Source organism: Macrobrachium nipponense, chromosome 12 (genome assembly GCF_015104395.2).
Source record: "Macrobrachium nipponense isolate FS-2020 chromosome 12, ASM1510439v2, whole genome shotgun sequence".
NCBI classification, from domain to species: Eukaryota; Metazoa; Arthropoda; class Malacostraca; order Decapoda; family Palaemonidae; genus Macrobrachium; species Macrobrachium nipponense.
The window spans coordinates 42,885,852-42,909,634 of NC_087205.1; the positions used below are offsets into that span (position 1 = coordinate 42,885,852).

Below are 23,783 nucleotides of genomic sequence, written 5' to 3' on the forward strand. Positions count from 1 at the left end.
TTTATCCAATACAATAATGTTTCCATTTCACTCTTTTAAATACTGTATGGACAACTAACTCTTTCTCTCTCTCTCTCTCTCTCTCTCTCTCTCTCTCTCTCTCTCTCTCTCTCTCTCTCTCTCTCTCTCTCTCCACAAGATACGTATGTCATAGTTACCTCTCCACAAGATACGTATGTCATAGTGGTAACTCACTCACTCTCTCTCTCTCTCTCTCTTTCTCTTGGCTGAAAGTGTTAGGAGTAGGTATATACCTTTAAGGGTACTAATGTTTAGGATTACTTGGAAATTATATTAATAATATCTTTAAGATTAATACATTAACCCTTTAACCCCTAAGGGGTATAATAAAAATCGTCTCCCGTATGCCGAGGCGCCTTCGGAGTAAGCGCCGAAGCGGAAAAAATATTTTTTTCAAAAAATCATAGCGCGCTTAGTTTTCAAGATTAAGAGTTCATTTTTGGCTCATTTTTTTTTTGTCATTGCCTGAAGTTTAGTATGCAACCATCAGAAATGAAAAAAAAATATCATCATCATATATAAATAATGCGATATATGATAGCTCGAAAACAAAATTTCATATATAATTGTATTCAAATCGCGCTGTGAACAAAACGGTTAAAGCTAACGAGTTAATTTTTTTCGTTATATTGTACACTAAATTGCAATCATTTTGGTATATAACACATTGTAAAATGATCAAAGCAATACAGAGAAAATATTATCACAAAATGATGCATGAATTCGTAACTCGCGGACGTAAAGAGTTTTTTTTCAAAAATTCACCATAAATCAAAATATTGTTCTAGAGACTTCCAATTTGTTTTAAAATTAAGATAAATGATTGAATATTACTATACTGTAAGAGTTTTAGCATACAATTGCAGTTTTCAGCCATTTCAGACGAGTTAAAGTTGACCGAATGTCGAATTATTTTAAAATATTTTTTTTATATACAAATATTTCAAAAATGAGAAGAGCTACAACCTTCAATTATTTTTTGTTGTATTCTACATAAAATTGCACACATTTTCATATATAAAACTCTATGAAACGCCTAATATGAAATGGAGCAAATATTACGAGAATGCGACGTATGCATTTCGGAGATTTGCGGTGGAGAATCCGCGTGCGGAGGGAAGGAAAGTTTTTTTTTTTTAAATTCACCATAAATCTAAATATTATGCTAGAGAAGACTTCGAATTTGTTTCAAATGAAGATAAATGACTGATTATTACTAGACTGTAGGAGTTTAAGCTTAAAATTGCGTTTTTCGACCATTTCAGTAGAGTCAAAGTTGACCGAACATGATTTTTTTTCTATTTATCGTGATTTATATGCAAATATTTTGAACATGAGAAAAGCTACAACCTTCAATTTTTTTTTTGTATTCTACATGAAATTGCACACATTTTCACATATAAAACTTTATGTAACGGCTAATTTAAAATGGTGCAAACATTACGACAATCGGACGAAAAAATTTCTGATTTTTTTCAGAAGTTACCGCACGGACGTAAGGAAAATGTTTTTTTTTTTTCATAAATTCACCATAAACCGAAATATTGTGCTAGAGACTGACAATTTGTTGTAAAATAAAGGTAAATGATTGAATATTACTAGAATGCAAGAATTTTAGCTTAAAATTCCGTTTTTCAACCATTTCGGTCAAGTCAAAGTTGACCGAAGGTTGAAATTTTGGCACTTATCGTTATTTATATGAAAATATTTCAAAACTGATAAAAGCTAAAACCAAGGATTGTTTTTGGTTGTATTCTACATGAAATTGCGCACATTTTCATATATAAAACTTTATGTAACGGCTAATTTAAAATGGTGCAAACATTACGACAATCGGACGAAAAAATTTATGATTTTTTTCGGAAGAGTTACCGTGCCGACGTAAGGAAAAAGTTTTTTTTTCATAAATTCACCATAAATCTAAATATTGTGCTAGAGACTTCCAATTTGTTGCAAAATACAGGTAAATGATGGAATATTACTAGAATGTAAGAGTTTTAGCTTACAATTGCGTTTTTCAACCATTTCGGTCGAGTCAAATTTGACAGAAGGTTGAAATTTTGCCACATCGTTATTTATATGAAAATATTTCAAAACTCATAAAAGCTACAACCATGGGTTGTTTATTGTTGTATTCTACATGAAATTGCGCACATTTTCACTTATAAAACTTTATGTAACGGCTAATTTAAAATGGTGCAAACATTACAGCAATCGGACAAAAAAATTTCTGATTTTTTTCGGAAGTTACCGCACGGACGAAAGAAAAATGTTTATTTTTTTTTCATAAATTCACCATAAATCAAAATATTGTGCTAGAGACTTCCAATTTGCTGCAAAATAAAGGTAATTGATTGAATATTACTAGAATGTAAGAGTTTTAGCTTACAATTGCGTTTTTTTACCATTTCGGTCGAGTCAAAAGTTGACCGAAGGTTGAAATTTTGGCACTTATTGTTATTTATATGAAAATATTTCAAAACTGATAAAAGCTACAACCATGGGTTGTTTTTCGTTGTATTCTACATGATTTTGCACACATTTCCATATTAGAACTTTATGTAACGGCTAATTTAAAATGGTGCAAACATTACGACAATCGCATGAAAAAATTTATGATTTTTTCGGAAGTGTTGCCGCGCGGACATAAGGAAAAAGTTTTTTTCATAAATTCACCATAAATCAAAATATTGTGCTAGAGACTTCCAATTTGTTTCCAAATGAAGGTAAATGATTAAATATTACTAGAATATGAGAGTCTTAGCTTACAATTCCGTTTTCCGACCATTTCGGTAGAGTCAAAGTTGACCAAAGGTTGAAATTTTGGCAATTATCGTTATTTATATGAAAATATTTCATAACTGATAAAAGCTACAACCATGAATTGTTTTTTGTTGTATTTACATGAAATTGCACACATTTTCATATATAATACTCCATGTAACTGCTAATTTAAAATGGTGAAAAATTATGTCAAAGTGACGAAATAATTTCTGAGATGTGTCGCTGATGCTTTTTAGTGCGAGAAGAAAGGAATTCGCACTTGCGTGCCTGGGTAACGATTGTAAACAAAACAACGCCTTGATCCGTGAGCTCCCAGCATCCCCCAAGGTGCGTGATTCAAAAGTTTTTGCCTAGTAGGCCTATAACTATTTTTCCGCGGATTTTAAAAAAACTTTTTTATTTTTTATATCGACGTATATACGTCCAATCGCCACCCAACAGACAATTTATATCAACGTTTAATACTTCCAATCAGCATTAAAGGGTTAAATCACCCAGTCCAGCAGCTGATTCATTACATTTATTCAAGGCCAATACAAATTCTATCATAGTAAAAGGAGCATTGTATTGCTCATGTCTTAGTGTATTAAAATCAATCCACTAACTTGGGGTTTTCTACCTCACAACCATTGATAACTGGAGGTTGACAAGAAGTAAACTTTCCTGCTATTTTTCTAACTCTCTTCCAAACTAGAGTCCAAGGAGTTTTCGAATTTAGTGAAGATATGAAGACCATCCAAGATTCTTTTTGTGCTTTTTTGATTTCCATGAGAAAATGAGCTCTTGCTTTTCATGTCTCTGGTATCTGGTGAAAGCAGATCTCATAGTTCTGTGAGTTTCCTGGCATTTACAAGTCCTCCAGGGAACTGGCCGGCGGATAAATATGCCCAATGTCCTATGTATAGATTGAAGACCAGCCGAGAACATTATTGTATTCAAAAAGTCAAGAGCATCATCTACACAGGGAAAGTCACCCGCAGAGTCATCTATTGAGCTGTGCTCCTGGAATGTTGCCCAATCAGCTTTGCCAATGTTCCATTTAGGTAGCTTTGAAGATGGAGTACTTGATGCTACACTCACCACTATTGGGAAATGGTCACTGGTAAATCTATCATTTATAGATAAATCAATTGCTGATAACGTGCCTGTTTGAACATGAAAATGTGTAGACTCCCCAGAGTTGAAGAGCCCCGCATTTTCATCTTTTATGATGGAACCTAAGCACATTCCTCTTTGATTGGTGAAGATGTCACCCCAAAGATTGTTTCTGCTATTCATATCTCGCAAAATAACAAAAGGACGTGGTAAATGTTGAGTAAGAGACTTGAGATTTAAATTCATTGATGGGGAAGACTGTTAGGTGGTAGACAGAGCATACTGTATATTTTCTTTGCAGATGGATCTGCACACCTACCACTTGCAATGCTAATTGGGGTGTCATTTCGAACATACAAAACACCACCACCATGGCTTCCAATATTTAAATCATAGGTGATAAGATGTATACTCTCATGGGTTGGGGACATATATTATTACCAATTATGGTCTCCTGCAGAGCTATACAAACAGGAGACACTTCTGATATGAGCAGCCTTAATTCTTCCCATTTAGCTCTTAATCCCTTGGAGAAAATTCACGAATTCTACTTTCCTTAAGAAGCTGTTAACCCTCTTACGCCGAAACGGTAACAAAAAAATTGTCTCTCGTGTGCCGGAGGTGTTTCGGAGTGAGCGCGGAAGCGGAAAAAATATTTTATTAAAAAAATCACAGCACGCTTAGTTTTCAAGATTAAGAGTTCATTTTTGGCTCCTTTTTTTGTCATTGACTGAAGTTTAGTATGCAACCATCAGAAATGAAAAAAATTATCATTATATTATATAAATAATGCGATATATGATAGCGCAAAAACAAAATTTCATATATAATTGTATTCAAATCGCGCTGTGCGCAAAATGGTTAAAGATAACAAGTTATTTTTTTTTTCGTTGTAATGTACACTAAATTGCAATCATTTTGGTATATAACACATTGTAAAAACGATAAAAGCAAACACAGAGAAAATATTATCAAAAAATAATGCATGAATTCATAACGCCCTCGGACGTAAAACAAAATATTTTTTTTCAAAAATCACCATAAATCTAAATATCATGCCTAAGAGACTTCCAATTTGTTCTTTCAAAATGAAGAAAACAAATGATTGAATATTTTACTATACTTGTAAGAGTATTGAGCTTACAATTGCAGTTTTTGACCATATCTGAAGAGTTAAAGTTGATCGAATGTCGAATTTTTTTATATATATATTTTTTATATGCAATTATTTCCAAAATAAGAAAAGCTACAACCTTCAAATATTTTTTGTTTTATTCTACATAAAATTGCGCACATTTTCATATATAAAACTCTATGAAATGCCTAACATGAAACGGAGCAAATATTCCGAGAATGGTACATACGCATTTCGAAGATTTGTGGCGGAGAATCCGCTCGCGGAGGGAAGGCAAGATTTTTTTTTAAATTCACCATAAATCTAAATATTTTGCTAGAGACTTCGAATTTGTTTCAAGATGAAGATAAATGACTGAATATTACTTGACTGTGAGAGTTTTAGCTTACAATTGCGTTTTTCGACCATTTCGGTAGAGTCAAAGTTGACCGAACGTGGTTTTTTTTCTATTTATTGTGATTTATATGCAAATATTTCAAAAATGAGAAAAGCTACAACCTTCAATTATTTTTTGTTGTATTCTACATGAAATTGCGCACATTTTCATAGATAAAACTTTATGTAACGGCTAATTTAAAATGGTGCAAACATTACCACAATCGCACGTATGATTTTTTCGGAAGAGTTACCGCGCGGACGTAAAGAAAATGTTATTTTTTTCATAAATTCACCATAAATCGAAATATTGTGCTAGAGACTTCCAATTTGTTGCAAAATTAAGGTAAATGCTTGAATATTACTAGAATATAAGCGTTTTAGCTTACAATTGCGTTTTTCGACCATTTCGGTAGAGTCAAAGTTGACCGAAGGTTGAAATTTTGGCAATTATCGTTATTTATATGAAAATACCTCAAAACCGATAAAAGCTACAACCATGGGTTGTTTTTAGTTGTATTGTGCATGAAATTGCGCACATTTCCATATATAAAACTTTATATAACGGCTAATTTTAAAATGGTGCAAACATTACCACAATCGCATGTATAATTTTTTTTGGAAGAGTTACCGCGCGGACGTAAGGAAAAAGTTTTTTCATAAATTCACCATAAATCGAAATATTGTGCTAGAGACTTCCAATTAGTTGCAAATTAAGGTAAATGATTGAATATTACTAAAATATAAGAGTTTTAGCTTACCATTGCGTTTTTCGACCATTTCGGTAGAGTCAAAGTTGACCGAAGGTTGAAATTTTGGCAATTATCGTTATTTATATGAAAATATCTCAAAACTGATAAAAGCTACAATCATGAGTATTTTATTGTTGTATTCTACATAAAAATGCATACATTTCCATATATAATACTTCATGTAACGGCTAATTTACAATGGTACAAAAAATATGTCAAAGTGACGAAATAATTTCCGAGATGTGTCGTAGATACTTTTTAGTGCGGCAAGAAAGAAATTCGCGCTTACGCGCCTGCGTAACGATTGTAAACAAAACAACACCTTGATCCGTGAACTCCCAGCATCACCCAAGGCGCGTGATTCAAAAGTTTTAGGCTGGTAGGCCTATAAGTATTTTTCCGCGAATTTAAAAAAAAAATTTTGTAAGTCGACGTAAAATACGTCCAGTCAGCACACGGGAGACAAAAAATGTCGACGTAAAATACGTCCAGTCGGCGTAAGAGGGTTAAATTAGAGCCTCTTTTAAGAGCTTTCAGCTTACTACCTTGCTCTTTTTTTTCTGGAAGGAGACCGATTGTTTAATGCTGCCTTCCTTTTTAGAGGGTTATCAGTCTCAGGGTTACAATGCATGTTCCAGGGTCATGATGCTTACAAAGCCAGTCTGGGGGAAGAAATATGATTCCAAAAAGGCAAAATAATCAATCAATATTTGAGGTATTTTTTTTATATATTTGAGGTATTTTTTGATGAAAAATGTAATAAGAATGCAGTTTACATAGGTTTTAATGCATCTAAAGCATTAAAAGCAGGGTTTTCTTAGGATTTTTGATGATTATCTGGCTTACAATGATTTTCGGCTTATGACGCGTCTCAAGAACGGAACCCCTGTCGTAGCTTATATGTTATATATTTTCATACACACCTTAAACATAAGAGCATTAACCTTAATAAAATTGACACATCGATCGCTAAATTTGCACTTTTTTAACTCAATATTTTCGGAAGAGCAGCAGGCAGCGGCACACAAGACTGAACATGAAAAACATCCTCTTTGATAATGTGGAGGGCAGTTTCAAAAGCTGCCTTTGTATCCTATTTATGTTCAGAAATAAAAAATACCCTATATGTAATACATTTTCATAAACATTTAAAAATGGTATTGTTATGATACAATAAAGTTTTATGCATACTTACCTGGCAGGTATATATATAGCTTATCCTCTTGACGCACTGGCAGAATTCAAAACTCGCGGCAACCGCTAGTACACTGGTAGTTCAGGTGATTGCACGGCTAACCGTGGGTCCCCTGTATCAGTAATATCAACAATACAGTAAAATTAAAACAAAGTCAAATGGAGGAGAGGCAAAGAGTGAATGTCTTCTCTCACTGGCAGCCAAAAGCAAAGTACGTAGGTGCATAACAACTGGGTGGGTGGGAATCCCACTGATAGTCAGTAGTTAACTATGTATTTCACCACCTTGTTTAAAGTTGAACAATTGTTTTGCAACTGCATCAAAGTAATTCCCATCGTAAAGGACAGATGGTTTGTATATAATGTAGGAACAACTGCATCTTAAAAATCTGGCTACTGGATTGTTTCCGGTGAAGAACTTTAAACTTTTAAATGTTCGATACAAAACAAAACAAAAATAATGTTATGCATGTAATTTATCTCGATTAGGGCTAATGAAATTGAAGCTTGCCAGGAAAATTTACAGCCGATTGTGTTGAGAACATAAAATCATATTGTTCAGCAAAGAAAGCTGACACAGGTGTCCCCTCATATTTTCTAATAATTTATCTGGATATAAAACTGGTCATGCCTTTCAGAGTGTGTGTGTGTGTGTGTGTGTGTGTGTGTGTGTGTGTGTGTGTGTGTGTGTGTGTGTGTGTGTGTGTGTAATATATATAATATATTGTGTGCATTAAAACTGGCATTACAACATATAAAATATAAATTATATTATATATATATATATATATATATATATATATATATATATATATATATGTGTGTGTGTGTGTGTGTAATATATATATATATATATATATATATATATATATATATATATATATATATATATATATATATATATTATAATGTTGATATTAATAATAAATTTAATAAATTTGTGTGCTTAAGTTTGAGTGTTACTCCATAGAAACTGAACTTAAAATATTTTAGATGGAAGACCATATAGTATATATGAGTGTAGTATACTGCATTTGATTTACACCCAAGTAAAAAGATAATTATTAATGTTGTGTTTTAACTGAATATTAGCTATAATATCTCTACTATATTTTCCTAGCATCAGAGCTGATAGGTACTACTTACAATCAATAAACATTCTTTGCTATTTTTCCATTGCACAAAAATGACTCCTTTCCCATACAAAAGTTAACCAATTTGAAGGAATCATCTTACCTGATGCGTAGGTGTTGTGTTGGGAGACGATTCACGAGATATCTCCTTGCTGGGAGCGTTTGTTTCAGGTCTGGGTCCTGCAATCAGTGACGAGAACCAGTTGGAATTCGCTGCATCTTTACTATTGCCAACAATCATCAGGTCATTCGGGGGCATGCGGCCATACTGCGGATCAGGCTGGTACCTCGTCATGTTCTGCAACGGACAACAAATTATGTTGCTCTCAGCGAAGGCGTTATGAACATTTTATATCTTTTAATCATAAAACAAAAGCTTAAGACAAAAAAAGTAACATAAAACTATGAAACCAATAGATAAACAAGAAAAAAAAATATCTGAAAACAATGAATAGACATGCAAGCACTAAATGGACATAAAACCAACTGACTAAATAAAGCAGGCTTATTCCTACAATCTAGATATTAGTCACTAGCAGTTAACATTGGTTATGTAAGCCAAACACTTCTAACCAGTGCGTACGGTACTCCTCTATCCTTATCAAAAGGAACCCTTTTAGCCCCACCAAACATTCGATGCTAGGATTGAGTGTGTTAATTTAGTTGACATAAAACTGGACAACTTCTGGATACAGTACATATACTTTCCACATGGTCAATTAAAATGACAAAGTTAGATCTATTCATCACTTCAGAAATATATTGTTCTAAAGTGCTATGTTATAGAACAGCCACCAACTATCCCAAACTCTAGAGGAAAGTGCGGTAAATCATAACGCACTAAGATTGAGAACTTATATCTTGAAAGCCAGCTCTTTTTCATTATCAATGGTCAATACTACAACCCTCAAATTAACAATATATTTAATAGTATATTCATTTATAGGATGCAAATAAGCCTATTAATACAATGATCTTAAAAAAAATTAAAAGTGTTCCTGTAAATGAGTAAACTACTAAACCAGGTAAACAAAAATATGGATGGTTTAATGAAAAAAAATAAAACAGTGAGTTCTACCAATTAAAGAAACTTACCTTGTATAAAAATTATATTTCCAAAATAAAATTAGGTTTCATATATACTTACTAAGTACGTAATTACATAGCTATAGTTTCCAACTCAGGCGGCAGCCTTTTATTTGAAAATCGCTGTTGGGCTTCAAAGTTTAATGTAGGTGACAAGCCCCGCCAACTTAACAGGAGTGTAAAACAGACTTAGCAGACAACCTCATTCTGTTTGTGTCCTTACATCCATGAGTGGGGAGGAGGGATGGCTCTGATTCTGTAATTACTTAATACCCATGAAACTTAATTTTATGAAAATAACATTTTCATATAAGTTACTTAACAAGTAATTACATAGGTGAATCCCACACTGATTGGGGGTGGGATGAACGGACATTCACAATATTTGAAATAGAAAGGATTGCTAGCATTGATATAATGCTTGTCATTTTCTTATCTAGTAAGAGTGCTACTGTAGGTGAATACTGCCCATGGTTGGTGCTCAGCTTAACCTGTAGTGGCATGGTGGTTGAGCTGTGGGTCGCCTCTACATAAGTGGGAGTGTTGCAGCGGAAAGTAGGTCTGCCTTGGGTGCAGTACCAATATACAAAACAACCAGGCAACACTGTCACCTACACTGAAAAAAAGCACAACCCATCCACTGAAACTGGTTTGTACTCCAGGTACATCGTACCTCAGGCTCCCCAAAAATTGACACCTTACTTCAAAGTGAAGAGAAGTAAGAGAAATTCCTAAGCTTTCTTACACAATACCATTCCAGTCACTGATAAGGGTCCCAAGGTACTGCAATAACAAATACTGCCTTCCAAATAGTGAGACGCAAAGATCAAATTGCAATTCCTTTAGGTCAACTGCAAGATGCAAGTAAGGAACATATTGTGCCTCAAAGCTAATGAGGTAGACTATCCTGACTCTCTGAGTGTGTGCCTCAGAAATAAAGTCCCTCCGAAAGAGGGACAACACTTCCTCAGTCAGCAGGCAAGATGGGCTCTTAATAGAACTCCAGAGGTTCATGGGTGGCCCTCTGATCTCCTCGGTTCTGTTTAAGAAATTATCTGACAGCCCTAACAAGACAAAAAAAACTATCTCTTATTCCTAACAACCAAGGTTTGCTGGTAAGTTCTTACCAGAGCAAGAACAGGTCCAGTGCTTGGATATGTCCTTGTTCTTGGCTAGAAATCCCTGGAAAAGGAACAAATCATCTCTCAGGGGATACCTTCCCTTATCTATGGCTTGGATCTTGCCAATGTTTAGCAGAAGCCAATGCCACAAGGAATAGTCTTCTGGGAAAGGTTTCTCTTGAGAAGAGGAAAGCAGGGGTTCAAATGAGTGACTTGTCAGCCACTTCAACACTACGTCCAAGTTCCAGGAGACCGGATCTTCCTTCCTTGCTTGGACGTTTCCAAGGACTTGAAGAGGTTGCTAAGGTTTAGGGTAACGAAAGATGTGGGACGCTGAGCTAAGCATAGCTCGATACCCCTTAATGGAAGAGGACGGGAGATTCTAGATCTCCTCAGATGAAGGAGAAAATCTGCCATTAGGTAATATGTCTCAGAAGAAAAGACATGCATCTGAGACACCAGTTTTGGAAAAGCTCCCACATGGCCTGGTAGACTGAAAGAAGATTGAAACCTGCATTTTGCAACCACACCACTTTGATTGAATCTCTTTGAAGTGAGGTTGTATGAGTTGACACAGTTTGGTGTTACCCATGCTAAAGTTACCAGGGCTGGAGAACATAAGAGAGGAAAGTGAAGGTTCCTTGAGGCAGCAAACAGGTCCAAAGTTGGCCTGGTCCATAGATTCCACAGATCCCAACAGGTCAGGTGGTGCAAGGTTCAGTCGGTGAGGACCTGCTTCCAACGACTCAAGTTTGTCTTCCAGATTCTAAGTTTGGCCTCAACAAATTGAGTGACTACAATCACTATTTTTTCTCACAGTACCCTGGGGTAAAAGGTGGGGGGTCCAACATCGAAAACAAAAAGGTCAACTTCTGCGTCTGTGGTGTAACCCTTTTAGTTGTGAAGAAGCACCATAATTCCCCCTTTTCAATACTCCTAAGGAGAAAAGAGCCTCAGGCTCAATAGATCCATCTCTGAAAGCCTTGCCTGCTCCAGACAATACTCCTAGCCAGTCCAAGGCAGTGTCATTAACTCCTTGAAATTCTCATTTCCCTTGGCCAGAGTTCCGACTGTCCAGTCAAGGAGTCTGAAGATCTCAAACACCTTGAAGAGGTCCTTAACAAGGTGGTCCAGTATGGCTGATGGAAAAACAACCTTTGCCAAAAAAAACTCGAGAGCATCAGGATGATTCGATGAGGCCAGAGAAGTCCTTTTGGGAAGAAGCAGCGACTCCACAAGGGACAGATATCTTCTATGGACTAAGCGAGAGGGAGGAACGGTGAGGGATGCTTGCCTTGCTCCCTATTAGCTGAAAGTCAATCATCAACTTCCTTCAGAGCTTTCTTGGATGACGAAGAGAGCACCATCTTGGAGGGAGTTTCTTTGCGACAAAGACGGTACTTTCAGTCAACTGCTATTTTAAGTGCGTCAAGAATGGTGTATCATGGTATAAAGGAAGAGACCCACGTCTGTAAGAAGGAGCTTGGTGATCAGAAGATGGAGACAGGCACTAAAGAATTGGTGCCGGGAGCTCAGAAGCTGGTGCCAGACATTTGAGAGCTGGTGCCGAATGTCTAGGAGCTGGCACCGAGAGCTGTAACTCTACGTTCGGGAGTTGGTGCCGGAAGCTGTAGTTCTATGTTCGGAAGCTGGGCGCTGAGAGCTGTAGCTAAACGCTTGGGAGCTGGTGCCAGGCCTAGAAGGGAAAAGGAGTGTTTCCTGGCTTCCACATGCACTTTAGAGCTGTGGAACAACTGAATGTACTACCATAGTCTTGTTGTGAACTAGGGACAAGAGTCACTGAAGTCCTAAGAGAATCACTTTCAGCTCTCCAACATTAATGTGAAAGTCCTCCTTTTCTGGGGACTACATCCTGGAAACTCCCTGGTTACCCAAGAGGGTTCCCCACCAGAGTTCCCCAACCTAGATCTGAAGTGTCTGAGAAGTCTAGATCTGGGCTCACCAGATGAAGGGACTCCCTTTCCAAAAGTCTCATTTGGACAGTCATTACTGCAGGTCCAACTTGAAATACTGAGTTATGGGAAATATGCAGGCATCCTGTGGATTCCCTATCCCAGTTGTCTTAGAAGAAAAAAATATGACTTTTTTTTACAATAATATAAAGTTTTATTTATCCTTACCAAGTAATTATGTAGCTAAGAATTTCTAATTGCCAGTAGCTAAAATTTGAAATCGTGTTAGAGATTCTTTTGTTAAGGTGTACATCAGTACCCCTGCCCACTACAGGGGGGAATAGGGAAACAGCGTAACAAACTAGCTCAATTTATTTATGTCTTATCATCCATGAGAGGGGAGGAGGGTGGGCTCCCATTCTGTATTTACTTGGCAAGTATATATAAAACCTTATTTTATTATAAAAATATTTTTATTTAAGTAACTTGCCAAGTAATTATGTAGCTGATTCCCACATTGCTAGGAAGTGGGATTCATGAATGAAAATCTAATGCAATTTATAATTGATAATAACATGCAAATAGACAATGCAAGTATAACATAATGGTTGTTGTTTCCCTACCTGTTAAGACAGCTATAGCAGTCAATACTGCCTCTGGCACAGCTCATCTCAAATAGAAGAGGTGTGATGTCAGGCCAAGGGTCACCTACTACACAGCTGGGGCCTTAAAGCGAGGAATTCACCAAGTGCTAGTAAAGCACAGACATTGCCCCTGCCTTAGGTGCAGTACCATTAACAAAACAAAGCCAGATATAAAAAAAACTACCTACACCAAATACAGGCAGTCCCCGGCTTACGACGGTTCCGGCTTACGACGTTCCGAGGTTACGACGCTTTTTCTTAAATATTCAATGGAAATTCCGTCCTGGGTTACGACGCTTGTTCCGAGGTTACGACGCTGACGCTTCCGACGCTCCGAGTTAACGACGCTTTTAAAAAACGCATGCTATGATAAAAATCCTTTATAGTTTAGCACAGTACATAATAAAAATATGTTTTTGGTTACATTACAACAAAAATTTTGAGGTTATGATGATTTTTGACACTTTTTTTTTTCGTATTTTTTGAATTTTTTTAGTGACGCCGCATATGCGGAACTAGTTTGCGGGCGAATGAATACACTAGCTTGGGATGCGCAGTTTAAAACAGTCCAAAAGCGCAAATATAATGAAAAATCATTGCTTGTTTCCAGTACATAATTAAAAAAACTAAGTTTCTGGTTAGATTACAACACAAATTCCAAGGTTACGACGTTTTGTTATGCTTTTTAACGATACCTCATAAGCAGAACTAGTTTTTGAGCGGAGGTGCATAAATTAATTAACGCTATTAAACTGTATGGTAAATTGACCGAACAACGACCTCGGACGGTCGAGGGACGCCAAGCGTAACAATACGAAAGGACGCCACTTCAATCGCGTGCCTGCCTGCATTTCACTAGTTGTGTGCTGAGACGTTGCTGAAAAAATTCCTTGCCATTTTCGCAAATTTACAATGGCTCCTAAACGCCAAAGTACTTCCTCCGATGATAGTTCATCCAAGAAGAGGAAGGTCATCACGATGGAGGTCAAATATGACGTGATAAAGCGTTCGGAGAAGGGAGAAACTAACACCGAAATAGGCCGTTCTTTAGGCTTGAGCAGGACCACGGTGGTAACCATTGTGAAGGATAAGGAACGTATTCTGAAGCATGTTAAGGATGCTGCACCGATGAAGTCAACGGGTGATAAACGAGAAGCAACGTAGCCAGAGCATTGTTGAAATGGAGAAATTGCTCATGATCTGGCTGGAGGACCAGAACCAGCGACGTGTTCCGGTGAGCTTAAGTGTGATCCAGGAGAAGGTTAGAGCGCTGCATGAAGGCAGTAGTGAAAAAGTTTGGCGAAGGCAGTGCTGGTGGTGAATTTTCCGCGAGTAGAGGTTGGTTTAACCGTTTTAAGACTCGTGCAAATTTGCATAATGTGAAGCTGCAAGGTGAAGCTGCTAGTGCTGATAGCGAAGCAGCAGAAAGTTTTCCAGGTGGTTTGGCTGAGATAATTAAGGATGGTGGTTACACGGCTGACCAAGTCTTTAATGTGGATGAGACTGGATTATTTTGGAAAAGAATGCCAAATCGAACGTACCTTTCCAAGGAGGGAAGTCAGCACCTGGCCATAAAGCTGGAAAGGAGCGACTGACTTTGCTGTTTGGGGGGGGCCAATGCAACGTGGTGATTTGAAAAACTGAAGCCCTTGCTGGTGTATTTGGCCGAGAATCCCAGGGCTTTCAAGGGCATTTTCAAGAGTCAACTCCCTGTGATTTGGAAATCTAACAAGAAGGCGTGGGTTACCTTAATGGTCTTCGAAGATTGGTTCAATGACCATTTCGTGCCAGCAGTGGAGCGGTACTTTGACTTCGAAGGGTCTGCCTTTTAAGGCCCTCTTAGGTCCTGGACAATGGCCCCTGGTCACCCTTCAAATTTTGGGTTTGGGAGCGACATGCATCCTAATGTGAAGGTGGTGTACCTCCCACCCAATACCACATCGCTGATACAGCCAATGGACCAGGGAGTAATAGCTAATTTCAAGGCTTACTACCTTAGAAGGACCATACGTTTTGCTTTGAGGCCATTAGAAGCTAACAAGGAGTTGACACTGAAGCAATTCATGGAAGGGCTACAACATTGCAGATGCAGTGAAGAAACTTGCAAGTGCTTGGGACGAGGTGAAGACGACCACTTTAAATGGGGCCTGGAGGAAACTGTGTCCACAGTTTGTGCACAGTTTTGAAGGCTTTGACCAGGCAGAAGACGTCGAGACTGTGACGAGGAAGATCGTAGGGCTAAGCAAGAGGCTGAAAACTAGATCTTGAACCTGATGATGTAACAGAGCTGCTGCGTCCCATGGAGAGGAATTGTCTGCAGAGACTTACTAGAACTTGAACAACAAATGATTGAGGAAGAGGAGGCGGCACCAAAGAGCCAAAACCCAGGTCATTAACTGTGAAAGGCTTGTCAGAGGGTTTTACTCATCTGGAGAGAGCCTTGGCTTCTTTTGAGGCAGAAGACCCTAACGTTTCTAGGTTTGACAAAATCAAGAGAGGAATCATGGATTTGGTGACTTTCTACAAGGAGACCCTGAAGGAGAAGCAGACGAAGAGAATGTGGCAGTCCAGGCTTGACACTTTCTTTCACAAGTCTCCAGTACCACCACCTCCCACTCCTAGTCCTGGTAAGGAATTCTGAACTGTTTTTCTTACTAACTTTATGTGTTTACCATAGTTGTACATATTAAAATGTGTTAAGTTTTTTCTTTTTAATGTAACAACCTAAATGTAAGAGTAAATTGTAAACTTCATTAAGTTTTCATCATTTTGAAGTTTTAATTTTGCAGAGTTTGGTGACAGTTCCAAGGGGAATCCCCCTGTACTACCTGTTGACCAGTTCCAGATCCCCCTGTGTACTACCTGTGACAGTCCAGATCTCTGTACTACCTGTGGACAGTTCCAGATCCCCCTGTACCTGGACCCTCTGTATCCAGCCCGCCACCACCTGTACGTGTACAATTCAGGTAAGCAATTTCATTTTTCCTCGATTTTCATGTTGGAAACTTGTTTACACCCTTTACATACATAGACGTTACACTAACTTACATAGTGGTACAATGTGTTTGATGTTGCATAACATTATTATTTTTTTTTTTCATTTCAGACCCCTTTGATAGTGACAGTGACCCAGATGACCCTAAGCCTTTCCATGGTTTTGATGCCTCGCCCTATACATCAGGTAAGGAATCCTTAACAAATTTGTATAAAATGTTTTATAAATTGCTAATAGAAATTTTATTAAAAGTGTACATATGCTACAATTACATCCACCTTATAATATATTTATGTACCCTCATCATTGTTTCCAGATCTAGATGTTCCCTCATCAGTTGATACGAGTATCACCTCTCCAGAGCCCAAATCAGTTGATACGAGTAGTATCACCTCTCCCATTCCTTCAGGTAAAAGAATTCTTCATTTTTTATATGAACATACGTATTACACACTACATATGTCAAACAGTAATAACATGTGCAGTAGTTACAGTAGTAGTAACTATCATTTTATATATTTTTTATCATTCCAGACTCCCAAGCACCTGCCCATCCCACTCCATAGCCCAGCCACCCACTCTCATGTACCATATGGCCATCCCAGTAAGCAAGCCAACCACTAGAATTTGGTAAGGACATTTTTTTTTTATTAATGTTTTATTATTACATAGGTAAAATAACCATGTTATGTATGTAACATACATACTATATAATCATATGTACTATTACATTATCATTCCAGACTGGCATGCACCTGTGACTTACATAAACCAGACCTCTACATAGCCTACATGTCTTCATTTTGCTGAAGGTAAGGAATTCTCAGTTGTGTTTAATGTTTGCATACGTACAATAAATTTTGTACACCTAAGTGGTTACATACTGTCCTTTAATATTAATTCTTCATTCCAGACTGCCCATCATCCCCTAGCCTGTTATCTGTGATAAAGCACACTGAAGTTAGGTTTGGAATGCATCCTTATCATGAATGCTCTACACCTCCACCTCCATCTCCCACAACCTAGGTAACAGCTTTGAGACTCACTAAAAGTTGGTAAGTTATGTAAGGAATTTCTAAATTAAGTTTTTATACTACATGTTATATGTGATATTAAACCACTGTATGGTGCATATTACTGTATGTAACTTACTATGCATAGAGTACTTACTGACAAAATTATTTTTTGTACATTCCAGAACCCCTGAATGATGTAGGCTATGGGCCACATAAGACTTTGTCCATCCAGGGTTACATTGAACGACAACTTTAAACTAAAAGTAAGGAATTAATTAACATACATTAACTCTTTTAGTACTCTTGATATATCTACAGTAATTAACATATTGCATTCACAACTTTCTGTAGTGTATATTTTGTACACTAATTTTGTTACTTTTTCCTTCCAGAACCAACATTTTTCACACAACTCCAGGTTGTTACTAACAAATTACTACTGTTGACAAGTGTCATCAAGGGATAACTACAAGTAGAAGCACCATTTTTGGATGGAAAAAACCCTTCAGGAAAGTATACGTATCACATGTAACATGTAGTGTAACAAAGTATGAACATAAGGTTTTTTACATACAGTATACATATTACATACGTACATAACTTTTTTTTACAGGAATTTCCAACCAAGTTTGATTATGTACATACATGTTATAAAAAACCACTGTACGTATGGTTACTGTATGTAACTTACTAAACATACATAACATGACTTAACTTTGATACTTTTTTGGTACATTCCAGAAAACCAGGACCCCCTCCATGATGCAGGCTATGGGGCCACATAAAACTTTGTCCAGGGTTACTACATAACATAAAGGTAAGGAATTATACATAGTGTAGTAAACATACATTAAGTAAGTTTTATACGTACATACTAAAAAAAAGTGAGCCAAGATCTCTCACATGGATAAGTGATCAAGGTCCCTCATGGAATTATGTACATACTGTACACTCCCTGCTGAAACAGGGGGTGTAGACCAATCATTTATACTATGCATACCAGTTGATAATTAAACACTGTATGGTGCATATTACTCGTATGTAAACTTGTACTTAATTGCATTAGAGTGACTTATCTGACAAAATTATTTTTTGTACATTCCAGAACCCCCTGAATGATGTAGGCTATGGGGCCACATAAGACTTTGTGCATCCAGGGTTACATTGAACGACAACTTTAAAAAAAAAACTAAAGGTAAGGAATTAATTAACATACATTAAGCTATACATGTTATATATGTGATATTAAAACCACTGTATGGTGCATATTACTGTATGTAACTTATATGCATAGATCTTACTGACAAAATATTTTTTGTACATTCCAGAACCCCCTGATATGTAGGCTTATGGGGCACTAACTTTGTGCATCCAGGGTACATGAAACAACTTACTAAAGTAAGGTTAATTAACATACATTAACTAAGTTTTACAGTTATATGTATATTAAACCACTGTATGGTGCATATTTACTGTATGAACTTACTTCATGTACTTACTGACATCTAATTATTTTTTGTACATTCAGAACCCCCTGAATGATGTAGGCTATGGGGCCACATAAGACTTTGTGCATCCAGGGTTACAAAGCAGGACAACTTTAAAAAACTAAAAGTAAGGAATTAATTCACATACATTAACTTTTTTACTCTTGATATAACTCAAAGTAAGGAATTATAAACTAAAAGTAAGGAATTAATTAACATACATTAACTCTTTTACTCTTGATATCTATAATTTACATATTGCATTCAGGACTTTGTGTAGTATTTTGTACTAATTGTGTTATACTTTTACCTTCCAGAGCTACCAGACTGGGATTTTAGTGTACTCCAGGATCTACCAAATACTACTACGAAGTGTACAGTGCATAATATAGTGTTTAGTGTATAATCTAACCTAAGGATTAAGTGTAGTACATTGTGCTTTATAGTGTCACAAGAGTTTTAATAAACAGAAATTATACCTTCAAGAACCATCCTTTGCCATTGAAATAACCACACTACACATCATGCAATATACTTGCATGTCACACAGGTAAGGTCTCTAACTTTTTCTTAGTTTAAGGCATATTTCCAAGTGTCGTTCCGGCTTACGACGATTTTCGGCTTACGACGCGCCTCAAGAACGGAACCCCCGTCGTAACCCGGGGACTGCCTGTATTAAAAATCACCACCATAGCAACAATCTGGAGTTGAGTTGAATATAGAATTTAGGCCAAAGGCCAAGCACTATTGGGACCTATGAGGTCATTCAGTGCAGAAATGGAAATTGACAGTAAAAGGTTTGACAGGTGTAATAGGAGGAAAACCTCACAGTTGCACTATGAATCAAGCGTTAGGAGAGGGTGGAAAGTTAGACGAAGAAAGAAAATATGAAAGGAGGTACAGTAATAGGAATGAAAGCGGTTGCAGCTAAGGGCTGAAGGCACACTGCAAAGATCCATATGTAATGCCTACAGTGCACCACATACAACAATCTGGAGGGTCTTCTTCTTTCCCACTGTTATCCAACATTAAGAGGTCGGTTGCCTGATGAGCCTTTTTCCAGTGCCTTCTATCAAAGGGATCATCCTCCACCAAACTTCTCTCCATATCTTCCTTCACTTTATCTCGACATCTAATTCTCTGTCTCCCTCTCCATCTTCTTCCTCTAACAGGTTCTTCCCAAGCCCTCTTCACTCCCTCCTTGTCAACCATCCTTAACACATGCCCATACCATCTCAATTGTGACTTTCTTATCACCTCTGAAATCTTTATTAAGCCTGCTCTTCTTATTTCATCATTTCCCAATCTCTCAAGCAGCTATATTCCCATAATTCACCTCAGTATTCTCATCTCTGTTCTCTTAAGCTTTACTTAATCTTTTCTTCTTAAGAGCCCATGCTTCCGATTCATACATTAACACTGGTCTTATCACTGTGCTATAGATCTTGACTTCTAGCATGATTGGCCTTTTCTTATCACAAACTACTCCAGCTACAACTCTCAACTTCCTCCACATTGCTTTTATCCTACTGTCAACTTCAGCCTCACTTCCTCCCTCTTGGCTTAACATACATCCTAAGTATTTAAACTTTTCTGCCTGTTTTATAATCGATCCTCTTCTTTCTTGTATTACTATTCTGCTCACCAAAAATTCGTTTTATTCATATTCACCTTTAAGCCACCCCCTCTAAAGGCTCCTGCCAACAATTTGGAGGGTATCCAGTCACAAGTACCCCCAGCCTCCCCATGTCCCAACACCAGATTCAAGGTGAAGAGTATAGTTAAGAATAAAGAATTCCTAAATTTCCTTTTCCAGAACCATGCCAGCCACTGCAAATAGACCCAAAGTACTGCAGTCATAAAAACAATTTCAGTATAATGTAATGTAGGGGGTTTCCATGTGTTGCATATAAAGGTTACTTATGTTCCCGCCAAAATGTGTTTAAGGTGGGAGATGTTGAGTCTGAGCAGTCTCACTTGAGTGAGCATGGCATCAACATTGTCAGGGCCATTGCTGCCCATCATGTTGTATTGGATTACGTGAATATACAACAATTGCGTATTGCTCATGTTTGAGTATACCTAACCTGCTTCCATGGCGCAGTGATATAATGACCTGGGAAGCCTTCAAGATGTTGGGTGCAAGATATTCAACAACACCAAGAAGAGGGGCCCTTTGCCGGGCTGCACGTAGCCACACCAATGGTGGGAATGAGGACCTTCTAAATGTCATGGGAAACCTTTTCTTGCAGCAGCGACAGAGCACAGGTATGAGAGCGATTATGCTCGACAAATGTTCCTACGAAATGTCACAAAGAGCATTTAGGAAGTGGCATAGGTCTATGACAGATTGGTTCCAAACTGGCAGAGTTTCTACTGAAGATGCTGTCCTAAGCATTCGTTTGAACTGCAATGATCAACAACAAGGGCCTATGGAACCCGTGAAGACATACTTACATCGGTGTCAGGAATTGGCTTTAGACTGCTTTCCGCTGCCCTCAGTGCCAAAATGACATGAGTGACTATTTGCGGACTCACAGGGTTAGCCAGTGGTTTAAATAACAATGGATTGAAATAAGACATACGCCAAGTTCTACAAAAAATATGTGTCGCCAAAATACTACAGAAGTGTGAAATATATGAGGCAGCTGAAAAGGATAGTGGGGCCAGCAAAATTAACCAGAGACTCATTAGTGCCAAGGTGGGGAAAAGAATTGCTGCCCAATAATAGTGATGAAACAGAACATAGTGATGTTGCAGCAGTAAAATTGAACCTTTGTTGACAAAAGGACAATAAGCTACTCATGTCAGGTAAAAGATGTGATAACTGTGGGCACATCCATGACAAAAATAAATCTAGCTGTTATGCAAGTGAAGTGTGCTGCCACAACTGTGGTGTAAAGGGTCATTTAGCTAGGTACTGCAAAAAAAACCTGCGAATAACAAGACAGCATGCATTGAAGTTGATCATGATGAATAACACCATGTCGGTGACAGCATGCATGTTAGTGCAGCACTGTAGAGTCCAACATGTGACAGCAGTGGCAGGAAAGTTACCGCATGTGCACATAAAAGTTAAACATGATATGAGATGTGTTGTACCAATGTATGAAGCATTTATCGATGTTATTGCCGATACTGGGGCTGAAGTTTGTATTAAGAGGGAAAAGGTTTTGCATCAATTAGGACTGGACGTGAAACAGTTGTGTCGTTCCAATGCCAAGGTTAATCATGCCACTGAAAAACCCATGAGAGTACTGGGTAGTGTACACTGTATACAAACTTTGGGTAGAAATAATCTAAACATAGAGGTGTTAGTGGTGTGTGGTGTCTCTAGGCTATACCTATTTATAAATGTATGGAAGTGTTTAGGATTAGTGGATGCAAATTTTCCCCATCATGTTAAGGTAGATGGAATTTCAGTAAATAATATGCGTAGGGAACGGCCCAATAGTGTGGATGTTAATGACGTCTCCAGTGGTGAGAGCAACAACCATGATGTCATAGAGTTGCTGTTCTCTCCTCAGGAGGCCAATGTACCTAAGCTCAAAAGGTGGATTTCGGAGCACTTCTCTGGTACAGTATTTAATATTAAACAGAATCCATTACTGGTAATGAAGCGAAAGCCACACCATATCCACCTCCTCCCTGATGCAGTCCCATATGCATGCTATACACCAGTTCCAATTCCCAAGCATTAGGAGCAAGAGGTAAAAAAAACAGCTGGATGATAATGTAAAACTGGGAATAATCCGCCCTGTTCATACAGGAACTGCAACCGACTGGTGTGTGTGAATGGTTGTAGTATTTTGGAATGGAAACCCAAGAACAGTGGATTACCAAAAACTAAACAAATATTGTAAAAGAGAGACTCATCACACTTTTGCCCAGTTTGACATGGCATCCAGTGTATCTGTGCATTCATACAAAACTGTAATAGATGCCTATTTTGGTTTCCATCTAGTGGAATTAGATGAGGAGAGTCAGCACCTGACTACTGTCATATCCCCATGGGGTAGGTACCAGTATTGTAGGACCCCAATGGGACATGTCTCTGCATCGGATGCATACTCAAAGCGCTTTGATGATGTAATAGCGGACATTCCGAGGAAATCTAAATGTGTCGATGATGTTCTCCTAAATGATCATACTGTGGAAGGAGCGTTTTTTCACACGATAAGTTTTTTATAAGTATGTGAACAGAACAGAGTTACCCTCAATCTTGATAAATTTTAATTTCTGGGCTCAGCTTCCCGTGTCGCCTATGAAAGTATCCTTAATATCTTCTTTCTAGGTAAAATTAGCCTAAAATTACCAGAGAAAAACAAAACAATTAAGAAAATGTCAGTAAAACTGACTCGCTCACTCTTAAAAAGCAAGGTGTCGGTATGATAAAGGGGCGAGTGTGGAACACTACCACGAGCCAAACACCAATTAGAACTTCCTATCAGAATCCCCCCAAGAGAGAGCTGATACCAACGGGCGATGCAGCCTCTACTACTACTACTAGAGGACGCCACGGACAGCAGCGCCCCTAGCGGACATCCTTAATTTTTAGCGCTAGCGACAAGTCGCCATTTTCTTGTGCTCGTGCTTTATTGGATTTTATTCGTACTATCTACGATGGAACGCTCTGCAATTGCCACGGCTAAGTTAAGTAACTCATAAGTAACATTTTACCATAGTTTTATCTTCCGGGTACCAGTATTTTCCTCTTAATAGGTCATATACGGTTCCCCGGTTGTCTCGTGGCGGCCATGCCGCCTCGTAAGAATTCCCGGTCCTCCATACTGGGACTTCTTATACTTATGGGCTTTATTTAATCACATTCATGTTTTACATCGAGTTTTAGCTAGTTCAGCCCTCCTACCATTCTCTTAGCTTGGTATTTAGGGCTATTATTATTTTCCGGCCCAGCATCCCGACTCTTGCTCTACATCGGCTATCGCTGGCTCCGAGTAGGCTCCTGTTTCTTGGAACAGTCTGCCTCCTCCTGGGCTTCTTCTCTTTTACTAAAAGTGTCTCTTCCACC

General features: G+C 37.8%; 1 protein-coding gene and 1 long non-coding RNA gene across 2 annotated transcripts in view; one reads left to right on the plus strand and one right to left on the minus strand.

Annotated features, from left to right (window-relative positions):
* LOC135224506 (dynamin-1-like protein) overlaps window positions 1–23,783 on the minus strand; it is a gene marked incomplete in the record, with an annotated part of 557,230 nt that overhangs the window by 53,519 nt on the left and 479,928 nt on the right. Inside the window, 1 exon segment of the mRNA XM_064263535.1 lies at window positions 8,593–8,787. Within this exon segment, the coding sequence (XP_064119605.1) occupies window positions 8,593–8,787 (195 nt within the window).
* LOC135224999 (uncharacterized) lies at window positions 16,396–17,295 on the plus strand. The gene is made up of 4 exons (XR_010316868.1): window positions 16,396–16,434; window positions 16,565–16,657; window positions 16,783–16,878; window positions 16,992–17,295. It is a non-coding gene; the product is annotated as an uncharacterized LOC135224999 (long non-coding RNA).